Source organism: Mustela erminea, chromosome 17, assembly GCF_009829155.1.
Source record: "Mustela erminea isolate mMusErm1 chromosome 17, mMusErm1.Pri, whole genome shotgun sequence".
In the NCBI taxonomy this organism is placed as follows: Eukaryota; Metazoa; Chordata; class Mammalia; order Carnivora; family Mustelidae; genus Mustela; species Mustela erminea.
In genome coordinates, this window is record NC_045630.1 from 44,909,317 (window position 1) to 44,924,728 (window position 15,412).

At 40.9% G+C, this 15,412-nt stretch overlaps 1 protein-coding gene across 8 annotated transcripts in view; it reads left to right on the forward strand.

Annotated features, from left to right (window-relative positions):
- MDM4 (MDM4 regulator of p53) overlaps positions 1-9,620 on the forward strand; it is a 41,309-nt gene extending 31,689 nt beyond the window's left edge. For 2 of the 8 annotated variants that reach the window (XM_032317045.1, XM_032317046.1), the window contains exons 8-11: positions 1,385-1,545; positions 3,238-3,387; positions 5,394-5,474; positions 7,446-9,620. In XM_032317045.1, coding sequence (XP_032172936.1) covers positions 1,385-1,545; positions 3,238-3,387; positions 5,394-5,474; positions 7,446-8,024 — 971 coding nt within the window. In that variant the 3' untranslated portion in view covers positions 8,025-9,620. Of the gene's footprint in view, positions 1-1,384; positions 1,546-3,237; positions 3,388-5,393; positions 5,481-7,445 lie in introns of those variants that run through there. The other 6 variants (XM_032317047.1, XM_032317049.1, XM_032317052.1 and 3 more) reach the window with 6 other exon arrangements.
- The last annotated feature ends 5,792 nt before the right edge of the window (positions 9,621-15,412 follow it).

The window sequence follows — 15,412 nt, forward strand, 5'->3', positions numbered from 1 at the left end:
ATTTGGGTTTTGATTATCTAGTAAAGAGTAAGTAAAAAGCTAAATTTCTCCCTGAACTTAATGGGCAGGGTTCAACATAATTTGTAAGTAGATAAGGTAATCCTTTGTTCTGACAGGGACCAGTTTATTGCAAGTTTTTAAGCACGGGCACCTCAACACATTTTAACACCCATGGTTGCTATGGAAATGGCTGGTGCACCGGGAGGAGGCAGAGGAGAGTGAGAAAGTGGGAACAGAGGAGAGCACAACAAAACAAGATTGGATGATGGCATGTTGTGGTAGCAGCAAATTTTTTTTTTTTTTTAAGATTTTATTCATTTATTTGACAGAGATCACAAGTAGGCAGAGAGGCAGGCAGAGAGAGAGAGAGGGAAGCAGGCTCCCTGCTGAGCAGAGAGCCTGATGCGGGACTCCATTCCAGGACCCTGAGATCATGACCTGAGCCGAAGGCAGCGGCTTAACCCACTGAGCCACCCAGGCACCCGGTAGCAACAAATTTATGTTGGTCACCACCTCGAATGTCACTTGGATGTACAACATGAGATCTTTTACTTGGAATATGTGGTCCCTTCTTAGATTTGGGGTTTGCAATATTTCTAGATCTTAGATAACCCCGAAAGAGCCCATTGATCCAGAAAGGACATTGGTGTTTTATAATGGTTGTTAGCCATCTGAACATGAACTCGTGAGAAACATCCCTAAATATGTAGCAGTGAGATGGCCTTGACAACCTTGTGAGTGCCCATTCGGTCTGGACTGCCTTGCTTCTGTCTTCAGGTTCGGCCGCTCTGCTACCACTGTTGCAGTCCATGGATCAAGCCACCATCAGGCATCATGTACTAGAACAAGTCTCTCTTTGGTCATTGCCGTGCTCTGAATGTTTAACATGGTGCTAAATAACCATTTTGAAATCCTCTAGAACAGTGTCATTGTTTGGGTGTTTTCAGAGTTTAGATTTTTTTTTTTTTAAGATTTTATTTATTTACTTGACAGAGAGAAATCACAAGTAGGCAGAGAGGCAGGCAGAGAGAGAGGAGGAAGCAGGCTCCCTGCTGAGCAGAGAGCCCAATGTGGAGCTTGATCCTAGGACCCTGAGATCATGACCTGAGCCGAAGGCAGAAGCTTAACCCACTGAGCCACCCAGGCGCCCCAGATTTCTTGATAAATGATCATCTGCTTCTAGTGTCATTACTTGTTAATGAACGACTCCTGAATTTGAGAGGAGGTCCGGGCTCTGTGACTGCAATATTTGATTTCTGTTTCTTTCAATATATTGGCTGTAGAAATTTCTTTTGACCTGTCTTGTAAAGAGATTATAAGTGTTACAAAGCGAGTTTTGAGTTTTGTGTAGGTAGTTACTGTCCTTTCCGTTTGACTGCTGTAGATGAAGACTTCATAAAAAACTTAACCCAAGATGAGACATCTAAGCTGGACCTTGGGTTTGAGGAGTGGGATGTAGCTGGGCTGCCTTGGTGGTTTTTAGGAAACCTGAGGAGCAACTATACACCTAGAAGTAATGGCTCGACTGATTTACAGACAAATCAGGTAAATGTCACATTGGAAGAGTAACTTTCTGGGTTTTTTTTTGTTTTTTTTGTTTTTTTTTTTTTAAAGATTTTATTTATTTATTTATTTGACAGAGAGAGAGAGAGACACAGCGAGAGAGGGAACACAACTAGGGGGAGTGGGAGAGGGAGGAGCACGCTTCCTGCTGAGCAGGGAGCCCGATGCGGACCTCCCATCCCAGGACCCTGGGATCATGACCCGAGCTGAAGGCAGACGCCCAACAACTGAGTCACCCAGGCGCCCCCATTTTGTTTTTGAAAGAGTAACTTTCTTGGTTACTCTTCACCACACATTGCATTTTATAAGAATTCTCATTCAGCGCCATCTGTGTGCGTCTGCTGCTCAAATCTGTATCCACAGCCTTGACCTCTTCTCTAAATGCCCAGCTTCTGTGCTCAGCTGCCTACTCACCACCTCCGCTTAGATGATCGGACATTGAACGTGTTCAAACCAGAGCTCTGGGTTTTATTTTTAATTTTTTCTAAACATTCCTGTACAGCCTTTCCTTTTCCGTGAATTTTCCTTCTATCCAGTCCTTCCAGCCAAATCTCAAGGGATGGTATCAGTTTCTTTCTCTGTCATATGCCACATTCAGGTTTTCAGCTCTTTATCCAAAACATATCCAGACTCTTAACGACTTTTATTACTTCTGGTGTGGTACCCTAATTCACACCATAAACGTTTTGTTCCTTTGTCTTACTGATAGTCTCTTTTTTACTTCTCACTTCGAAAACCTGTTATTCTATTTTGTTTATGTGCCTCTTGCCTTTTTACCCCTACTGAAATGTAAGTCCACGGCTTTCTCATTATTCATCATTCTATTACTTAGTACCTAGAACAGTATCTGACACGTAATAGGAGTTCAGGGAGTATTTGCTCAGTGAATGAATGGATATAAAATAGTGGCAAAAAAAGTAAGTTTTCTCTTAGGAATAGTGTAGAAAAGCAGGTCATAAAATATCCATAGACGAATGCAAAAGAAGTCATATTTAAAGTCGTTCAAGAATTCAGAAAGAGGACAGGAGATTTTAGTTACCATCAGTATTTCTTATATTTCAATAAACATTATTATTTTTAAAGATTTTATTTATTTATTTATTTAGAGAGAGCAGGTGAGCAGAGGGAGAGGGAGAGAGAGATCTCAAGCAGACTCTGTACTGAGTGCAGAACCATACGTGGGGCTCAGTCTCATGATCTTGAGATCATGCCCTGAGCCAAAATCCAGAGTTGGATGCTTAACTGACAGAGCCACCCAGGCATCCCTCAGTAAACGTTATTTGACCATAAAGGAAGTAATATATTATAGTTAATAGAATTGTTTTCTGGGTTCTCAGTGTGCCATCTTTGGAAAGGAAATTTTAGGGAATGGATTCTGTTTAGTTGAGCAACTATGAGTCTTTAGCTTTTAAGCTTTCAGTACTGTTTCTTAGGTGTTATACCCGATTTACTGTTAAAGTTAGAAAATTTCTTGCCAGGCTCCCTATATCCACTCATTAGTTCATATGTAGTAGGTGCCAAGTAGATATCTGTTGAATGAATAGACATCTGCCGAAGAAAGGCTAGCTGTTCTTTGGAGGTGTGTGAAGATAGAGTTTTGGGTTCATTTCTCTTGGTTCAATGTCACTGATAAGCCTCCGACTACAAAAACTCACATTTGCTTTTTTCTACTAGGATATAGGTACTGCCATTGTTTCAGACACCACAGATGACTTGTGGTTTTTGAATGAGTCTGTATCAGAGCAGTTTGGTGTGGGAATAAAAGTTGAAGCTGCAGACACTGAAGAAACAAGTGAAGAAGTAGGGAAAGTAAGAGACAAAAGGGTATGTGTGGAAAATTTCACGTTGGTTGTATTTATGTGCACATAGTATAATTTGTTCAGATCTGGTGTCCTGTCCCTTGGTACCACACATGAGTCACATAATCCCCCCCTTTTTATTTTCTAATGTTTTCCTCTATCCGGTTTTCAGGTTCATATTACATTAACCAACACTCTCTTAAAAATAGGATAGGACTGCATGGGTAAAACTCCTTCCTTAGAAGCAAGAAGCTGTCCTTTTCTCCTTGTCTAATCTCTCACTGTGGATTTTTTGCTTCTGGTGACCTTGCTTCGCTAACAAGGCAAAGTTCTAAGTGGCCGTGGAAGCCTGCAGGGAAAAAAATTCTTACTTTTTGGATGTCTCAATGTCTTCCACAGTCATTCATATCTAAATGGAAGTAGGCAGGTGGGCTCTTCTTACATAGTTGGAGTTTAAGTAAGAGGGAAGAAGAGAGAGTGTTAGAACTCCGAATACACAGTGTGAGCACACCAAGAGTCATTAAAGCATTTGTTCAAGTCTCAAAGGAGATTGGACTGCAGATCCAATGCCTGATGCTGACAGGATTCTCAGTAAACATCTATTGAGTAAATATAACAAAACACAGATGTAAATAGAGTCATCTTTTTAATTTGAGGGACTTTCATAGTAATTTGGATTCCTGAAGGGTATCCTGGTATGTTTATAGGCAGATCGATGCTTGGGTCCTGCTAGACTAGTTGTATGTGTAGCATCAGAAGGGGCTGTAAGTGGCTGGAATGAAGACAAAGGTGACATTTGGAAACTTCCATTGAGAGACATGGAACTTAAAATACTTGAACTTGTGAGAGAAAGTTGCCATAAGGAGGTTCCTAATTATATCATAATTGATTTTATTCCATTTACTAGATCATAAAATAGGGTTTTAATTTTTAAAATTTTATTTTATTTTTTAAAAGATTTTATTTATTTGACAGATAGACAACAAGAGAAGGGAACACAAGCAGGGGGAGTGGGAGATGGAGAAGCAGGCTTCCCGTTGAGCAAGGAGCCCGATGCGGGGCTCAAACCCAGGACCCTGGGATCATGACTTGAACTGAAGGCAGACACTTAATGACTGAGCCACCCAAGTGCCCCAATTTTTAGAATTTTCAATTCTGAATTTGAAAATTTAGAGGACACTTCCCACATTTCTTGACTTTCTTTTTCTTGGTCCATGGGCAGTTTTTTTTAAAAGATTTTTTATTTATTAATTAGAGCAAGAGAGAGCGCAGCAGGGTGAGGGGCAGAGGGAGAAGCAGGCTCCCCACAGAGCAGGGAGCCCGATGCGGAGCTCGATCCCAGGACTCTGGGATCATGACCTGAGCCGAAGGCAAACGTTTAACTGACTGAGCCACCCAGGTGCCCCAACGGGCATGTTTTTATAGGACAACCAGAGTGCACATAACTAGTTTTACTTTTGAATGTGAAATTTACTTTTCATAAACTACTTTTTCATTCTTCACATCTTAGTTCCTTATTTTATGTAGCGCTTTTCACTTCATTTTCTCATGCAGTCCTTACTCTTGTAAATGTCTGCCTAAATTTCCAAGATAAAAAATTTCCACGTTTGGGTGGGAGGTTGGGGTACCAGGTGGTGGGTATTATAGAGGGCACGGATTGCATGGAGCACTGGGTGTGGTGAAAAAATAATGAAGACTGTTTACTGAAAATAAATAAATTAATAAAAAAAAAATTTCCACGTTTAATGATTTGTAGCTTTTCTGCTCTGATCCTATTTATTTTCATTAAGGTCATACATTTGGGTGCCCTCTTGTATTTGGTGATCCTTCTGGGCACTTTCCAGTCATTTCTTCTACTGAGCTGCCTGCTGGGCACACACAGAGTCATAGTAAGCTGTTTTCTTTTCAAGTGGTAGTGATGGAGGCAGAATGTGGGCTTTAAATCAAAGTTCTTCTGTCTCTCTTGCTTTCAGATTATAACCTCATCTAAACTAGGTAAACCTTACTAATGAGATGTCTTTGCCCTCACAGGTGCTTGAAGTGGGAAAAAATGATGACCTTGAGGACTCTAAGTCCCTAAGTGACGATACTGATGTAGAAGTTACCTCTGAGGTATGAGTAAGCTAGTAAAAAAGCTGTTTCCCGCCACCTGCGGCTTCCAGTGTGAATGTTCAGCAGTGCCCTTGTGTTGAAGAAGGCCATTTACCCCGTTTCTGTCTTGCCTTCCTTGGTGTTAAGACATGTTGGCTTCTTTATATCTTGTTAGAGGTTTTTATTGCAATTTGGAGAAGGGGAGGATGAGTTGACCTAATCCTCTCCCCACCTTGAAAGGGGTGACTTAAATGCCCATCTGTGTGCCTTTCTTCCTGCTAACAGAATTCTTTGGATACGATGCAGTGGATACACAGGAGTTATTTAAAATACTCCTACACTACTTTACCCACTAAACAGCCCTCCACAATCCTAAAGCTAGACCTATAAGCTATCTCAAATTCCTTGTCAAGAATAAAGATCGCATTTTCACTGCTTTCTTAAAAACAAACCAATGGGGAATGGCCCAATTTCCACCTAGGTTTACATTAACGAGGGCTAGTAAATGCAGATAGAGTATTAAGCTGTTAGGTATTAGGTGTGGATTTGTCACCAAATGTGACAGCCGAGGTGTAGACTCACACATAGTTTTGCTTTTCTCTTTTCATGCTAGTTCCCCATTTTTCTTCCAGTGCTACACTCAGCTCACCTGCTTGGAAGAAGGGTGATGGGGGAGGGAGAAGGGAGGGGATTTTATAGTTTGCTGCTTTTAGAATAGTTGGAGGTTGTCTCTGGTATTGAGGCTCCCCTGCTCCCAGCCTGCCACTGTTGACCATTATGATAATGCATTGCAAATTATCTGTCTGTGCGTAGCTAAGTAATAAAGTGGAATATATTGGTCCATTAAGTGTTCTTGACCATAATACAAATAGCAGAGATAAGTGTTTCCATCTTAATCAGACTTCTGTGGCTACTTGGGCCCAGAAAACCTATTAAGCAAATAGACTGTATTTCATCAAATCAAAGACGCCATTTAATTTAATAAGCCCTATTATTTTATGTACTACTAAAGAAAAAGTGATACCAATTAGATTATGACACACCATCAGTTATGAATTCCAAGTGTTTGTGAAGTCTCTCTGAGATTCTGTATAGCATTTGATGATCTGAGGATCTTAAACTGGCAAGAATGTTTTGACGCTCCCTGAAGACCACCCAGTTTAACAAATGGTCATGTCCCTGCCTCTTGGCTTAGGCAGTTGAATTATGCCTTCTAAATGTGAAGTGTGCGGCCTTCATTCTGAAAGTAATCAAGATTGCCTGTGTCAAATCATTGATCCTGTCAAAGTCAGGCAATTATCCACATTAAATACTCTTGACTTGTTCCAAGTAGCTACCTTTGCATTAAGCAAGGCATTTAAAATTCACTGAACTCTAGTATCTTCTCATTTGAATATGGAGAAGTAGGAAGAAAGTTAGCAGCATTCAAGGATGAGAACATTCATTTTTCAGAGGGTAGGGTTTAGGCATACGGTAAACGACCTCTAATCCTGAGACCAGGGAGAGAGCATGAGTAATATAGTAATTTTCAAACCTCATTTTGATTTAAGCTTTTTTTTGCCAGATTTTATAACATTTCTTAATTGGTGGGAAGGAATGCAAGTGTTATTTTTTCTTCATTCTTAGCCTCTTGCTCAATAAAAGAGTAAGTTGTACAATGAGAAATGAACTTAAAAGAAGGCAGCAGGGAAAAAAAACCAAGCAATGTAAATTCCACCCAGACTAGATAGAATGCGAAAATAATGAATTGACTTTCTTAAAGATAGCGATATCAAATTCTGACTTGAAATGCCAATTGCGTCACCATCGTCGCAAAACTCGTGTAGACTTTCTTACGTGTGGCTGTGGAATGTGTTCAGATGTGGAGCCAGACCGCTCGCGTGGAATGTCTCCCTGGCTTGGTGAGATGATGAATGTGGCCCACTCTCCCCTTTTTCTGAGCTGCTTGTTCGCTGCTGCGTGAGTATTAATTGGCCGCACTTGTCGTTGTAGGATGAGTGGCAGTGTACTGAGTGCAAGAAATTTAATTCTCCAAGCAAGAGGTACTGTTTTCGTTGCTGGGCGTTGAGGAAGGATTGGTATTCGGATTGTTCTAAGTTAACGCATTCTCTCTCCACGTCCGATATCACTGCCATACCTGCTGAAAAGAAGGAAAATGAAGGACTTGATGTCCCCGATTGCCGGAGAACCATATCAGCTCCGGTTGTGAGACCTAAAGATGTATGTACAAAGGAAGAAAAAAACCCCAGACTTTTTGATCCTTGCAGCTCGGTGGAATTCTTGGATTTGGCCCACAGTTCTGAAAGCCAAGAAACAATATCAAGCGTGGGAGAGCAATCCGATAACCTTTTTGAACAGAGAACAGATGCAGAAAACATGGAGGATTGTCGGAATCTCTTGAAGCCATGTAGTCTGTGTGAGAAGAGGCCACGAGACGGGAACATTATTCATGGGAGGACAGGGCATCTTGTCACTTGTTTTCACTGTGCCAGAAGATTAAAGAAGGCTGGGGCTTCCTGCCCTATATGCAAGAAAGAGATTCAGTTGGTTATTAAGGTTTTCATAGCGTAGCTGACTCAGTGAGTTGGAGAGAAATATTAACAGGGCAGGTGTGTATCAAAATGTCAGTATTGAACATCTCTACTCATCATAACCCTCTGTATCTGTTTATTTATTTATGTAAACATCTCTGTGTCACATTTTTGCTTCTACCTGTAGAGGGAATTTGACAGTGAGTTCTTTAGAACTAGATTATCAATTTGGGGGATGGACTCCATTAACATGAAAAGATACGTTAACCACTTCATTCTCTCTCTAAAGATGAGGATCTGGGAGAAGCCAGTACAAACAAAAGTACTTTAATTCATTCACTTACTGAGTTACTTGAAGATTTACTCTTCCTTCAGTTAATTTTATTCCCTAGCCTTTTTTTTTCTCTTAGGGAATGGTTTTAGGCACCCAAATCTAATACTTAGAAAAGTATTAGAGCTAACAGTGGGAAAAAAAAAACCCAAACAAGTAATTTGATTAGTCCGGTTGTGAAATGCTGTAAATCGCTTTATGGTTGCTATCGGTCCACGCAGTTTGGATGAGCCCAAAGAAAAGTCTTGAAAAACGAGATTTTTTCCATGTGTGCCTAGAACGCTGAGCATTTTTGCTAACATATCCCTGAAAGAATTTTGAAAAACTATATGTAACCTTTTGCACATTTTACACCCTAGGATATGATTAGCAAATAGTGTGTTCCCTTCTGGTGAGTTGTAGACACCTGAGTACCCAACCTAAAACAAGTTACTCCAAGAGGACAGTTTTGTCCCTTGTAACCCTTCTCAAACAGTTTCTCGAGAACTCCCATTTCATGGCTCTCATTCTAGGGTAGTTTTCCTTTTGCACATGTTTAATGTGACATCTAAATTTTTAAAAATAAATTTAAGTACTTAACAAAGGATACCCTATCCAGTATATTGTATATGTGCCTTAAAAATATTTTTCTAAAAGTTTTAGAGTTGTAGATTTAGCTGATTGAATTCATAAGAAAAGTCCTGTCATAAAAAGTAGCAAAGACTGCTCTCATATTAAAACTCGACCAGCCAAATCAGATTCCCTTCAGTCAGAAAATGTTTGACTTTAATTCAAATAAAAGCATTAACACATTTCTGGCACAACCTTCTCAATTACATTTCTAAGATAGATGAGGTACAGAGATTTTAATCTAAGCTCTCTTTGCTTTACTCTGTCCTCATTGTCCCTTGAAAATTCTGGTTTTTTTTCCCTTATTGTTCTTTTGTTTGATGCCTCTAGGTGTTTTACAATCTGAAGCGATGCCCAGTAGTAAGATTCTAGATGGGTGTGAGTCAGCCTTTCAAATACAGAGTATGGCAGTTGTGAAAATGAAAATAATTAAAAATGTTAGGTCTGAAGGAGCATTATATGAGCATATGGAAATTGAAGATCTTTAAGCTGATGTTCTTATATATATACCCCTGTCTGCCTTCCCCATTGAAAAAATCTCAGTGTATGCTCAGGGGTTTGCATATGAGATTTTGAAGACCATAGCCTACTGGAATTAACAAATTTATGGATCATAAAAATCACCTGGGTTGCTTGTTAAGAAAAACTCAAGTCAAAAAAAAAAAAAAAAAAAGGAAAAAGAAAAAAAAATGAATTCAAACAGTAGCATTGTTTCCCCTCCACAAAGGGGGTTTCTTTCTATGAGAGCGTTTGTTCTGGAAGCTGGTTAAGTGGTCCACAGACCACACTTTGGGAAGCCCTGCCCTAGAAGAGGGTTTTCCCAGTTACAAGAGGTGCAGCAAAGATCACTATTAGCATCTTATTTGATTTCTTGAGAGGGAGTTTTGTTAAAAGTTCTAGAAGTTTAAAACTAGAATGCACTCTTAAACCCAGCCCGTCATTTTGCACTTGAGGCTAAAAGGTTAAACGACAGCGGAGAGTGCGAGCTCGTGATGCTTCTGTTACTAGAACCCAAGTCACTTGTAGTTAAGTCCCCAAACCATGCTCACTCTCTTCTCATTATTTGTTAAAATATTTGAAGGGTGATGCTTGTGGAGTTTGGATTCAGGGTGCTAATCATTGAAATCTTGCAGAATAGGACTTGCGGTCAAAGTAAGACTTCCATATTAACACTTAATTCCCAAAGAGAAAATGCCAATTAAATACCAACCTTTCTTTCTTTCTTTTTTTAAATTAACGTATACTGTATTATTTGCCCCCCAGTCTTTCTTATATAATCAGATAAGTTACTCCTCCCACAGGGAGAGGACAGATGAAGGTGCAGAGGAACCTGAACCCCTTTCTCCAGTATTGTTCCTTTTCAGGGAAGGAGGCCCAGGTCTCTTGCTCCCTCTAAGTATCACGGACAAGGGTTTTCCCCTCGAAGCAGAATGGGTCCTTGGACCGTACTGTTTTGTTAGGCCATAGTGAATGAGTAAGTTAAATGTCTGTCTTCCCTATTTTCTCCCTAGTGCTCCTCTCTTCAGAGCAGTATGATGGCCCTCAATTTCGTCTGATTTTTGCCAGTTAGGAGCTTTTGCAGGCAAAGACCTAAAAGAGGGACGGGGAGAGTAGGGGATGTGCACTTGCGCCCTCTGATTCTTCTTACATAAAGCTGCAGGTTTGTTTGTTTGTTTGTTTGTTTGTTTTTTTAGAAAACTTAAGAAAAAATTTTAAAAATTTTATTTGCCCCTGAAGATATTTGATGCTCATTTTGGTACATCCCCGCCTGTCACAGGACCCTCTTCTGCTACTCAGCTTTCCTCCTCCTCCCCCTTGCTCACCCGAGTTTTTTTTACTGCTCCTGTTACTACTAAATTCTTAGGAGATCCCGAGCTGCGTGTTTGAGCTGCACATTTAGAATAAACCGATACTTGGGTTTACTGACCCTCTAGCAAGAGCCCTGTGAGTGACTACAGCTGTTACAGAGAAAGAGCTGATAGTCCTTTGCTTATCTGAGGCCCAGGCCAGGCTGCCGCGGCCGCAGCACATTGTTTTCCTTCACCCAGGATCCTTCCTTCGTGTCTCCTGGGAGTGTAGGACAGCAAGGAGGATTCGCATTTCTTGCGGTAGAATGGGTCGAGCATCCTACAAAGAACCAAATAGTGCTATCAGAGCAATTCTTAACCCGCAAGAGACTTTACACCATCTTGATTCCTCTTTGATTTTGTTCTTTTTCAAGGCCACTGCGGTACAGATGTATTTTACTCACTGCCATGAAAGTAACCTGTGATTTGTATGAGAAGTCTTCATGGTTTTACTTCTACAAGATAAACTCTTGCTTTCTCCACACTACCATTACCTTTTAGTCGTAGTCAGAGTGAAACAGGGCTCTGGTTTCTGGAGACGGTGCTAGTTTGCCCCTCTTCCAGCAGCCCGTCTGATCTGTCTCCTTTTCTCTTTCATTCTCAGCTGCTTGAGTTGAAATCTTGATCGTGAGGAAAGGCTCCGTTCAAATAGGTACCCGAAGAGTTGACTACTTTTGCTGTCTCATGCTGTAGACTTAGGATTAAGGAGATCATCCCACATTAGTGCTAGATTCTTTACTTTTCTTTCTTTCTTTTCTTTTTTTTTAAAGTAATCTCAACGCTCAACAAGAGGTTTAAGATCAGGAGTCGTATACTCTGTACTGACTGAGCCAGCCAGGTGCCCCAGTGCGCAATTTATTTTAATTATCCTTTTAATATTTATGATCATGTTATCCTGGACAAAAAGTTCACTGCAAAAACAATGAACATATCCTCAGAAACCGTGAATTTTTAGGTTACAGATCAGAATGTCTCCTGTCTCATTAACTCACTGTTCTTGCATCGTACTTAGTATATTTGCTATGTTTTTGTATCAGATACTTAAATCAGACTTTATAAAAATCTTAAGACCAAGCCTTCAGATGCCCTTTCCCCAGAGTCCACCTATGGAATGTCAAAAGGTAGCAATCCTACGCTTGAACAATGGATAAGCGTCTGCCGGGCCAGCCTTCAATCTGTCATGAACTTTGCTAATACAAGATGGGATCACTGCCAAGCACTTGAAATACATGATTGTGTTTTAATAATAATTTATGTATATTTAGGTGTATATAATGCTTTGTGGGTCATTTGTTTGTAAAAATTTTATTTTTAAAGGTCAGGATAATCTGTGGCATTTAAAAAAAAAGTCAATTCAGTGCGTCATTGACTCCTTTGAACAGTCTTTGATGAGAAATTGGTGAATGTTAGAAATTGGTTAGAATGTTAGAAATTGGTGAGCTGTTGGAGTGTTATCTCTTGGTTCTCTTCAGAGAGGAGGACATTTGTTAACCAGATATTTGGGTTTTTCCCCCCACGCAGAGTCCTATGACCTGAAAGTATGCCTTTAGATACTGTGAAGCCATTGTTTTCCATTTATCCAAGTATCTATTTAAATTGTTGATGGGTGTCCTCAAGAATTTAGTTTGATGGTCTCTTCATTCATGGGTGTATATGTATATACATAGAGTATTAAGACTGCCAATGCCTTTGCTGAAAGTGGACAGAATAGGAACTCGCTGTGTTTCGAATTTTCACTTCAGAGATAAAGAACTTATAAGCTCTCCCCTGTGCCAAAAGTGAAACGTACAATGTTTACAAATGTCTGGAATTTTGCACTGCCATAGACTATGCTAAGTGTCTCCCAGAGGGTGATGAGGGGAGTCGTAGGTTAGCATCTGAGGAGAGAGACTGAGGACCTAAAGCTAAACTGGAAGTGAGTGTCTGAGGTAGTGGTAGAGAGGTGACTCCCTGACTCAATCTGGGGACGGTTTTTCCAGATTGCTTTGCGACATCCTGTCGGTGGACGGTGCTTTCCTCGGTCGTCATGGCTACATGCTTCCTTTATAGGAGCCACCCATCTCTTCTCTCCTGTGGGAGGGTGTGCCCTAAGCATCTTGAGATCTTTCGGTAGGAGTGTGCAATCCCAAGTAGCGCCATTATTGGCAGATGTGGCATTGTCAAAGGAAAACCGCTGGGTTTACGGTCCCTCTGTCAGAGGCTTTCGGATGACTGAAAATGTGGCAGGTTTGTGTATCTGCAGACAGTGGTAGCTGATCCTTGTTGGTTGCTTATCTGAGGTCCAGGCTGCCGCTGCTGCTGCACGTGGTTTTCCTCTACCCAGGATCCTTCGCTCATGTCTTCTGGGAGCATAGGACAGCGAGCAAGAGTCCTCATTTCTTGGGCGAGAATGGGTCAATAATTTTAAAAAGGGTCAAATAGTTCTGTCAGAGCAATTCTTTTCTCAGAGTTCTTGCTATGATTTGGCACACGCTCTTTTGAAAATTGACATTATCACTACAATCCTGACAATTTATTAGAGCAACTGATATCTTATCTGAAGGCATTTTTTTTTTTTTTTAACAGTAACTACTTGATGTCATACCTTTCTCCTTCCTCCTTCCCTTACTGTTGCTCTTTTTTCCTCAGAGTTCTAAGTGGTCTACTTTGGGATATTGCTTTTATACCAAAGGCTTTCTGTATCACCCCCCAGACGGTTGGAACGACTGTATATTTAGATAAGGTTCCTCTTTTCTCGTCAGTTCTGGGGAATATTTCTTCACCAGGGGTAGGTGGTGGATTCTAGCAGTAAGGAAGGGAAGCTGTGAAATCAGAGCTACTGTCTGATAAAAAACTTGTAGTTGGGGCACCTGGGTGGCTCAGTGGGTTAAGCTTCCACCTTCGGCTCAGGTCATGATTCCAGGGTCCCCTTATCGGGTTCTCTGCTCAGCAGGGAGCCTGCTTCCTCCACTTCTCTCTCTGCCTGCCTCCCTGCCTACTTGTGATCTCTGTCTGTCAAATAAAAATAAAATCTTAAAAACAAAAAACAAAAAACCTTGTAGTCGAGACTTGCAGTTGCGACTTCCTTGGTGTCCATGATGGGGCAGCAGGGGAATGAGCAACGGAAGACCGTTGCCTCAGCACTAAGAAATTGAGGCCAGCCTTCCCCCTATGATTTGCCTCATTTTTCCCCTTCCTTTCAAAATAATCAAAACGTCTCCTTTGGTTTTTTTCTTTCCTCCTTTAAGAAATAACAGAAAATATTTCTGGCCTCCTCGGTCGGTACTTGGCAAGGTAGCAGTTGTGACCAGCCTCTGGGTAGGGCTCTGTCCTTAGTCTACAGGCAAGCACTGGTAAGTGCTTTGGGGATAGAGATAAGGAGTAAGATCAGTCACCAGCTGCAGTCCCAATTGTTCCCTTTTTAAGCCTCATTTTTTTCATCTGTTAACATACATACTACCCTTTCTACCTCATCGTTTGTTACGGAGATTAAGGATGCTAGAGCATATATTTCCTTGAATGACATGTTGGAAATGGTTAGACCACTCTCTGGGGTATATATTCAGAATACCTCATGTTCTGGAAGCTGAGCACAAGCTCCCCTTAGTGCCTGCCTAGCAGGGCCTACGTGGCCTCCTCGTACGCCTCTGACTCATCCAGCCTTTCCTTGGTCTGAAGCTCCTGACTGGGAAAGAGTTGTCTCTAGGTTCTGAGAGAAGTGTGTGTAGATTTGGAGAGTAGATAGAGCTGCTCTGTGGTCTGGATGGACAAAAATGTTCTACTTGCACTTGAGTAGGTGGCCTAAAATGCACTGCCAATACACAGAAAACATGCGATTTTCCAAATAACATATCTCTTCAGGTAAGCGTAATCAGCGTGTAGCAAATGTGGTTTCATAAAGTGAACAGAAAAAAGCAATGTCGGATAACCTTTTGAATAGTGGCCCAGCTCAATAAAGGAGGAAAGGAGACATTTTCATGTGTTTTTTTGCCTAGTCTCTTTAAGCACCAATAAATTAATGGCTCTGTATCTTTCTGGGTTTTGCACTATGTAATGCTATTAATACCTTTTGATTCTGTTGTGCTTTCTTGTGTATTAAATATTTTTCATTTTGCCATCTTGTGTCATGATTGGAGAAATCTGTATATCGCAAAATCTCACTTTCTGTTTTTATGTATAATCTGTAGTCTGGTTTGGGGACAGAGAATAGATTTTGCAAAAGAAGTTACGTACTTCAAATCAGCAGCGACTTTGGATATTTTCCTCCAGTCACCTGTTAAGAGTATTGTATTTCATTTATAGGTTCCCAGTCCTTGAAGGGAACCTCAAGATTTCGCAGAATGTTTTTTAACCTTGAGCTAGCTAGGTAGGCCAAGTGGAATTTCCCCAACTAGAGCACCTGAGAATTAGAGACTATCATACGTGCATGTCTAGAGTGATTTAAGACAAGCCTTCTCTCTAGGCCCAAGTCTGTACTGAACTCTTTTAAGCCTACGGGGCTATCATTTTGTTCACCTTTGTTGCTGGAGAGACTTCAAAGGGTGAGATGACAGATGTGCCTCTGTTGAGCTGACACAGCTGCTAGGTGCAGGGTTCTAGTTTGTGTTTTAAATTGGGTCTAGTTCACGGGGTACTGAGGGTTTGTCACAAAGTACATGTTAA